We start from the raw sequence: 9,442 nt of genomic DNA, 5'->3' as shown, positions 1-9,442 counted from the left end.
ATCCTGCCACAGCCTTGAGCTAAGAAATGCTCCAGATCTCTTTCTGTCTCCCTCTGGAAGATGATTCCACGTGACATCTGTGCTCCTCTCTGCCTGTACCTTGAGATCCACCCTATCTGAGCAGAGGGTGACTTTGAGCTTTGGCAGTGTGACAACCCTGGTGCTGTGCTCATGCAATCAAAAACCAGGCATCATATAGAAGTAGGGAAAAAAGAAGCTCAAACTCAAGGTCAGTCAGGATGAGGACATGATGAAGCTTGAGAAAGAAGCAGTGGGACGTGTGCTATACCTTTGAGATATCTTCTGTCTGTAGGTTGCCTCGGTCGAAGTTCAGCTGAATAAAAGTATTTTGCAGCAGTGTAACATTGCTGGTGAATGCCATGGATAACAAGGAGGTGGGAAAATGTGAGGAAAGATAGATAGATAGATAGATAGTTAAATAAATAGACAGATAGACTTTATCTCATTATGTATTCTTACATATATTGTAACCAGTGTTGGGAGTATCCAATTAATAAATAACTGTAATCTAATTACTTTGAAGTCAATAAAGAAATGTAACACATTACATTTTAAATTCTTGTAATCAGATTACAGTTTCAGTCTTTCAATTAAGTCGTCATTTTTATTTGTATAGCACCTTTCACTACACGCGTCATTTCAAAGCAGCTTAACAGAAAATCATGAAATATGAATTCATATGTTCATCTGTTACTGTGACAGCTGAAGGGTGTGCAAAAATGAATGAGGAGGAAATATAGACATTTTGAAATTAGCGGAAAACCAAAACTTTATTCTAGGAAAAATTTTAATTTTTTATTTTTTTTATTTGTAGTCAGTTACTTATTTTGAGTAACTTATCCAATACTATTATTGTCACTGTACATTTATCTGCCTATTATGTTTTTTAATGTGTATTATTGAAAAGTGGTTGGGTAGGGTTAAGGGATCTAAAGAAATCAATAAAAATGTGGCTATATATATTTACATTTAGATTTATGCATTTGGCAGACACTTTTATCCAAAGCGACTTACAGTGCACTTATTACAGGGACAATCCCCCCGGAGCAACCTGGAGTTAAGTGCCTTGCTCAAGGACACAATGGTGGTGGCTGTGGGGGTCGAACCAGCAACCTTCTGATTAACAGATATGTGCTTTAGCCCACTACGCCCCCATCACTCCATACACATACACTGTATATTTAGAATATAATGAATTCATAAAAATCTAAAGCTGTAAATGCATACAAATGTTTGTTTAGATGCTGTCAATACATCCATATTATACATTCCAGCATCTATCCAAACATACTAAAATTTAGTTTTACACGTTATGTACAAATAGATACATAAAACATTTTGACCAGGCTGGCTAGATAGATAAAACTATTGATATCTGTGGGAGTATAAACACTTTATATTTGAAGTACTGAGTTTAACTTTATGTAATTTAATGTAACTATTTTGTGGTGCTGATTGTAATTAGGGCCCAAGCCTTGAAAAGGCAAGGCCCTATTGTTTTCGTTAGGATGACTATGATTATTATTTTTTTTACGACTATTGGGGCACTTTTGGGGCTCTTAACGTGCTCGAAAACTCTTGAAACTTTGCACACGGGTCAGAACCCGCGGCCATTAGGGCCAGGCTGAAGCTGGTACCGGGGCGTGGCAGGGGGGCTCGACGGCGCCCCCTGGAACGGGGTCCGAAAACTTGGTCCATAAATCAAACACACTTGCATGTAATAATATGAAACTTGGTACACATATAGATCTCATCGTTTCATATATCCTTCATATTTTTACTTTTTACCTCAGCCCAACAGGAAATCGTCTATTTAGGGTTGTTTGGAAAAGGCATGCAATGGAATTTGAAATACTCCTCCTAGAGAATTCCACCAATCGCCACGAAACTCGGTCAGCATGAAGTCAAGACATTGAGGATGAAAAATTGCCGGCGGATTTTTGATATCTCGAACAGTTTGGCCGTGGCGAGGAAACGAAATGATGGCGCGAAAAGAGAAACAGGAAGTGTGTTATAACTTCTGCATAAATTAATTGATCTCGATGAAACTTCAGCAGTTTGTTCGCTGTAAGAGCCCGATCGCATGGATGTGACTATTGTGAGTCAAAGTTATAGCGCCACCAACTGGCAGAAGGAAGTGTGTCACTATCAAAATGCTTTGAAATCACCCTCTTATTTTTACCCGATTTACTTAAAACTTTTGGTGTGTAATGTAAACACACGGCAGATGTAGACATGTGAAAGGATTATTGATATCTTGGATACTGTTGCAGCGGCAATGCTTCAAACTCGAATATTCTTTTTGATGCTTTTAGACTCTTAGCATACTTGAAATTGCATGAAACTCGACAGACACATCACATTTATTAGCCAGTAGACATGTGCAAAGTTTCAGAAACGGGCGTGGTGCAGGGGCTCAGTAGCGCCACCTTTTGACAAAAGTGAGGGGTTGGTTTTATACTTTAACCCACAGTCACAAAACTCAGTAATTATATTGTTCTCATCGAGCCGGACAACTTTCTAATTTACAGTCATTAGCTCAGACCAACAGAAAGTCAGATATTTTGGTTTGAATGTGGATTTTTGGAGAATTTTCTCTGCCTCTCCCACTGACCCTACGTCTCTCTGTGTCTGGGGGAGGGGCTGATTTTGCTGATGAGTGAAATGCTTTTATTTTGGTTTTTCAAGGTTTTGGGGCCCTTAACGTGCTCAAAAACTCTTGAAACTTTGCACACGGGTCGGAACCCGCGGCCATCAGGGCCGGGCCGAAGATGGTACCCGAGCGTGGCAGGGGGCTCGACAGCGCACCCTGGAATGGGATTCAAACACTTGTCCAGTATATCAAACATGCTTGCATGTAATAATATGAAACTCAGTACACTTGTAGATCACATCGGGCCGAACAACTTTCGTGCTCTAAGTTTTACGCCAGCCCAACAGGAAGTCGGCTATTATGGGTTGTTTGGAAACACATGCTCTGGAATTATATATATTTCTCCTAGAGAATGAATCCAATCGCCACCAAACTCGGTCGGCATGATGTCAAGACATTGAGGATGCTACATTCGGACGGATTTTTGATATCTCGAACGGTTTGGCCGTGGCGAGGAAATTGATTTAGGACTAAAAAGGACACATGAAGTGTGTTATAACTTAGTTAGTTCTATCTACAGTTACAAAACTCGGCGTGTATATTGTTCTCGTCGAGCTGAACAACTTTCTAATTTACAGTCATTAGCTCCGACCAACAGTCAGATATTGTGGTTTGAATGTGGATTTCTCTGAATTTTTCTCTCTCTGACAGACAGACCTGCGATTCTGTGTGTGTGTGTGTGTGTGTGTGTGGGGAGGGAGGGAGGGAGGGGAGGGAGAGGGTTTTCTCTGTTGGGTGAGATTTGCATTAAGATATTGTTTTTCAAGGTTTCCGGGACTTTTGGGGCCCTTAACGTGCTCAAAAACTCTTGAAACTTTGCACACGGGTCAGAACCCGCGGCCATCGGGGCCGGGCTGAAGCTGGTACCCGGGTGTGACAGGGGGGCTCGACAGCGCCCCCTTGAACGGGGTCTGAAAACTTGGTCCATATATCAAACATGCTTGCATGTAATAATATGAAACTTGGAACACTTCTAGATCTCATGGGGCCGAACAACTTTCGTGCTCTAAGTTTTACGCCAGCCCAACAGGAAGTCGGCTATTATAGGTTGTTTGGAAACACATGCTCTGGAATTATATATATTCCTCCTAGAGAATTAATCCAATCGCCACCAAGCTCGGTCAGCATGAGTGGTGGTGGCGTAGTGGGCTAAAGCGCATAAATGTTAATCAGAAGGTTGCTGGTTCGATCCCCACAGTCACCACCATTGTGTCCTTGAGTAAGGCACTTAACTCCAGGTTGCTCCGGGGGGATTGTCCCTGTAATAAGTGCACTGTAAGTCGCTTTGTATAAAAGCATCTGCCAAATGCATAAATGTAAATGTAAATGTAAATGTAAATGCATGAAGTCAAGACATTGAGGATGCTACATTGCGGATGGATTTTTGATATCTCCAACGTTTTGGCCGTGGCGAGGAAATTAATTTATGAATAAAAAAGGACAGCATAATAATGGGAGCATAAAAGCAATCCATACGACTCCATTGGTATAATTCATAATTCCCACAGTGTACTTGCTTGTTATATTAGCTACTACAAAATATATAAATACATTTACTATCTTAACTTTAATGATCTACTTAACATAATGATAAATAATTGTAAAATATGATATCGTATGCTATGTACTGTGAATACACCCATGTTAAACATAAAAATGTACTTCCATTGCATATCATACGAACACATAAGCGTAAATTATAATTACATTGATAAACCTGTACAAAGACCTCCAGATAAATACTGGCCTTCTGGATTAACACATTTAAGTGCTGCAAAAGATATTGACCTATGACATCCTATGACATCAAAAATTATTCTACATTTGAATTATCTCATAGATGTGACTATTGTGGTTCACGGTCATTGGCCCTGTCCTAAATGGCACACTTCATATGAATTTTCAGTCTTGTGTACTTATTTCATGTGTCCATTAACTCCATGAGACCGTAGGGTGTCTCATTTTTCATTTTAGGTATCGGAAGGGTGCTCACGCATACTTTGTGGTCGATATGTGCCCTCGATGCGCACTTTTGCAGAGCACACACTGATGCGAGCTCTACAGCACACATCTTCTCAACAGTCAAACCGAGGTTACGTTATTGCCCATCGTGCACAGCAACCCTAAAGGCACGGGGGTAGCGGTGCCACCGGCTTGGGCCCGCCATCGCTGCTCGCAGCTATATTTACACATTGTTATTGTTATTACATAAGTAATTATTGGTAGTAACGTAATATGTGTAAAAGTATTCTCATACTTTTAAAGCAGTATAGGTTCTTCGTTCCTATAGCTCTATTGGTAGAGCATGCACAAGCAATGCCAAGGTCATATGTTTGATTCTCAGGGAAAACACTGTATGTCACTTTGGATAAAAGTGTCTACCAAATGAATAAATGTAGAAAATCAGGCACAATAAATAAATAGCCATATGATATGACATATGCCTTTATTTTAAATGAGGCATTATCTTCACTGGCCTAAATAACATTCCAAGGACATAAATATTTGAATAGAGCAACAGCTAAACTGTTCAGGAAAGGAAAAACAATATTTTAGTGTAAAAGGAAAAGGGAATATTTGATGTAATAGATTCTTTGAAGGTTTGTGAGAAAAATCTATACAGAAGTTGGTGAATCTCAAATATTAATGTCACAAGCATCCTGTAAGATAAACTTACCTCATTTTCTTGATGAGGTTCTGTTCGCTTTGAAATGGATTCAAATCCCAGCGCTGTGTAGATCATTGATGACAGTTAAATACTGTCGCTCTCTTCACAGTCATGCTTTTAGAAGTCTGATTTAAAGAAAAACTATATTTTTTCTTGCAATACAACATCACAGGCAATACTGGAAGAAATACAACCAAAGCCATTAATTACTTTGAACATTAATATCTTTTCTTTTTATTAAGACAAGAACTCTCCATTTGTATTTTTATTTTGTAAAAATGTCTAATATGAATGAATACAAAATGTGTATGGGAATGTGGATATCATTTTTCTTCATTAATACACAGTAACATTGCCCAAGTACAGCAAAAAGACAAAAATAATCAACCTAAAAACAGTGAGTGATAAACTTTCAGAACTTTCAAGAATTCCAACCCATCTGGAATAAAAATGAGAAACATGTCAACTTGTTAACTGTGTTTGCACTTTCCTGTTCTTTCTACAGTTTGTGAAGTAGGCATTAAAAGGTACCGTAATACTCAACATAGTGTGAACATTATGTACACATGTTGTACAGGGCACCAAATAAACAAAAACAAAATGCATAACACATGTATAGAGTCCAAATGCAAAATTCAGTGTTTGTTTTGAGATCCAACTCGATTCGCTTCCTTAATCGGGGGTCGTAACTTTGCATTCTACCTGAGATGCAAACAGACCTTCAAATTGTATATGAACCTGAGACAGGGCTGAAACGAAACTGTGTCAAGTTCAAATAAAACAAATGAAATTACTTTCTCATCTCAAAAACAAGCAGTTATATTTGAACACTTTCAATTCAACCTCTTCCAACTTGCTGTACAAGAGACAGACAACAAAATAGATGTTTCAAAATCACTAGGGTAACCGTGTATTCTCACCAAAAATCTGTCTTAAAGTCCTCAAAAAACTATTCGGGTGGTTACTGCTTAAAACCACGATCACATTTAAAACAGGTCTAACATAACAAGTTCAACAAAATGTATATCAGTCCAGTCTAAATACCACAAATTAGTATACTGATGTCATGTCTCTCACATATGCAAAAGAGAAGAGATATCTGAACTCTTGTTCAGAAGCTGCCAGACCAAAGCTAAATGATGCTCACTAGTTAAGCACAAGCCACACAACTGTATATCTCAACTGCAACGGTTACCATCAAGCTGCAAGACATTCCCTCTGATTGGTATTCTACATAAAAAAAAATCTATAAAATAAAACACATTGAAAGTATTTCATATGGATAATGCACATACTCTAAAACGTCTCAGTGGATGTTCCTTGTTTTAAATAAGAAAATAATGCAAACAACAATGTTTTCCCCCTTAACCTCATAGTTCTATTTACACAGAGGTTGGTGCCTAATCTATGGCATCTAAATTCATCTCCACTACAGAGAGAGAGAGATAGCAATGAGAAAATGAAATGAAATAATTCTCTTTAGGAAAATTAGTTTAGACATTTTAGCCACCTTACATAATGTACCCTTAATAGGGTGCAGTTCCTGGTCTACATTTGTAGCTAGGCTTCAGCGAAATGTCTAATGTGTTCACAGGAGCGAAGACGGCATGGATACTTGAGCGTGTCGCTAGAGTTGTTTGGTTAGCATCATGTGTTGATGACTGTAAATGCAGGGGAAATCCACATAGCTAATTACATCATAGACAGTAATTTTACTAAAATATTTGGAATGTTATTAAAAGCTTTTGCAATTATTTTTATTTATTGGTAATAGAGGAGTGTTTGCTTCAGGGACACTCTCTCAAATTTAAACTAACCTCATTTCAAGCCCAAAACGATTATAAACAGGAACCCGGAGGAGCAACTCACAGCAATTATAAACAATAAAACGCACATTGTTTACACTTCAAGTCAAAATTATTTCTGTGCAGTGGTTTGTTTGTATTTTGCACAATGGAGTCTTTGATATTGGGCAGTTTATATTCAAATACAAATTCCACTAGGATAAGCTTCAATTGCCACAGTTTCATCCGAGGAAGAAGAAACAGACAATTAACTTGACAGGCAATCATATGCCATTACACACTTGTTGGACTGCTTAACATCAATGTCACATCCTCACTGACTTGCCTACAATTGAGAGACACATATGGAGATGTTTTTTGGCTGTTAAAATGCATTTTAAGGTAGTAACGTTATTATAATCAAATCTTTCCCCTCTTTATACCCTAGAGCCTGTTGAAACCAGACTTTAAAATATAAAACAGCTTGCTTTGACACAATTTTAGGTAGTCATTTATGTGTGCTCAAGGATCACCTTCACCAGTCTGGGAAAATGACAGATAAAGACAAAGATAAACTAACAAACATAAGTGACGGCATTTACACCTTTTTTTCAGTGATTTGAGAAAAATTTCTGGATGAAAATGCCTGTCAAAGACATCATTACACCAAAACAATAAATACCTGCTAGGGCTTTCAGCTGGGCAGAACGGGACAATAAGACTCTGTAAGTGCATCGTTGACAGTCAACAGAATCATTTGTCTGCACCTATACTTATTCTGATCAGCAGTGATGCTTCAAATGTACTGGCACATATAATTTTGAAAAAAACTAATGAAGTAAACAGAGGATAAAAGCATTCTACAGCAGTGCAGACGCAGCCTGTCAGAATGAAAACAGATGCAGTGTTCAGGATCAATTCTTTACCGGTCTCATCAGATTGTTGGGGGATGGGTAGGAAGGAAGGGAGGAACTTCCCATGCGATGCTAAAGGCATCAGATGCTGTGTGTCCTGGAGCTATCTTTAGGGTCGAGAAAATTAAAATGCTGTCATGTGATTAGGCCTGCTCATTGTACAGAGGATATGACATTTTGATGGAGAGGAAAGAAATGCCCACAGTGTAGGGAGGTGCCATATATACTTGCCCTCGTGTACCTTCATAGGAAAGCCAACAGGAGGTTGATAATTAAAGATGGGTATGTGTGTGCGTGTTTAGGGAGGGGGGCTTGGGTGGTGTGGCATGGTAGAGAAGGTTTAAAGCATGACTAAGAAAAAAAATTCAGAACAAGGCACAGAATTTTCTGCAAATGGTTGAAAAATGAAGAAAAATACCAGAAGTTGGGGAAGTGCTTTGTGGTGACGCTTTCTACACTAATTTCTGGCAACGTCTGGTAGGCTGCCCACCCTCAAAACAACCCACCCCTGACCTGTGTAACACAAATACCTACATCTTCTCAGCTGCCCGGGTAGCATTCTACATCATTCAATCCCCCCGGGAAAATCAAACAAATAGATAAACAAAAAAAACACTTCCTCATTTCAAATGCCCCATGTCCCACCCTCCCTTCCACCCACCAAATGATGAAAAAAATCAGCAACAGAGGCATCTGGTCTCAGATGTAGTACTCTTTCTTCTCGTCCGAGTTGTTGTGCCCCCCCTCGGCATTGATGATGGCTGTGTCGGCGTCCGCAGCGTCGTCCGCTCCCTTGGCTTCGTGTGTGAAGTAGGTGCCTGTGTGAGTTTCAAAGAAAGGGTTGTTGATAAAAGCAATATCTCCACCACCTCAGAGCCTCTTATTGCTGGGTTTTAAAAGAGATTAAAGACCATCTTGAGCAGCTTCTCTAATTTAGAGTGAGGGTCGATTCCAGGGACGCGCAAGAAGAATGCCCACAAGTACAACATTAATTTCACCACACTGCAGTCAGTTGTGCTGTACTGTCTTTCAACAGATAATACAGCCCAAACTAAAACTCCATGATGGAACATGGGAGACACTTTGATTGCAGCACATATTTCGGCAAATGAAACCTGACCCTCAAGATTGAGCTCTATTGGATAGAAAAAACAAAGGAACCAACAACAAATAAGATATGAAACAAAACGGTCTTGGTATGACAAATGCTCAAAAGAATAAACCTGTTATATTCTTGCTAATAATTAAAACAAATCCATAAAATTCTCTCCAGATTTGAGGAGGTTTTGTTTCAGTTTGACTTTGCACTTTGGAGTTAACCTTGGAAAGCGTTGCAAGGTAGTGGGAATAAGCGATCCAATTCAAACTTAATTTCCAAGTGGGATTATTCCCATTCTCTCCA

General features: G+C 39.0%; 1 protein-coding gene across 4 annotated transcripts in view; it reads right to left on the bottom strand.

Annotated features, from left to right (window-relative positions):
* Positions 1 to 5,557: 5,557 nt before the first annotated feature.
* The window catches only part of LOC127627449 (cell adhesion molecule 1-like), a 479,283-nt gene continuing 475,398 nt past the window's right edge, over positions 5,558 to 9,442 (bottom strand). For all 4 annotated transcript variants that reach the window (XM_052103833.1, XM_052103830.1, XM_052103831.1 and 1 more), the window contains one exon: positions 5,558 to 8,858. In XM_052103833.1, the coding sequence (XP_051959793.1) occupies positions 8,740 to 8,858 (119 nt within the window). In that variant the 3' untranslated portion in view covers positions 5,558 to 8,739. The remainder of the gene's footprint in view (positions 8,859 to 9,442) is intronic.

Source organism: Xyrauchen texanus, chromosome 34 (genome assembly GCF_025860055.1).
Source record: "Xyrauchen texanus isolate HMW12.3.18 chromosome 34, RBS_HiC_50CHRs, whole genome shotgun sequence".
Classification (NCBI taxonomy): domain Eukaryota; kingdom Metazoa; phylum Chordata; class Actinopteri; order Cypriniformes; family Catostomidae; genus Xyrauchen; species Xyrauchen texanus.
The sequence above is the reverse complement of the archived record's forward strand: the minus strand, read 5'-3'. Positions and strand labels throughout refer to the sequence as shown.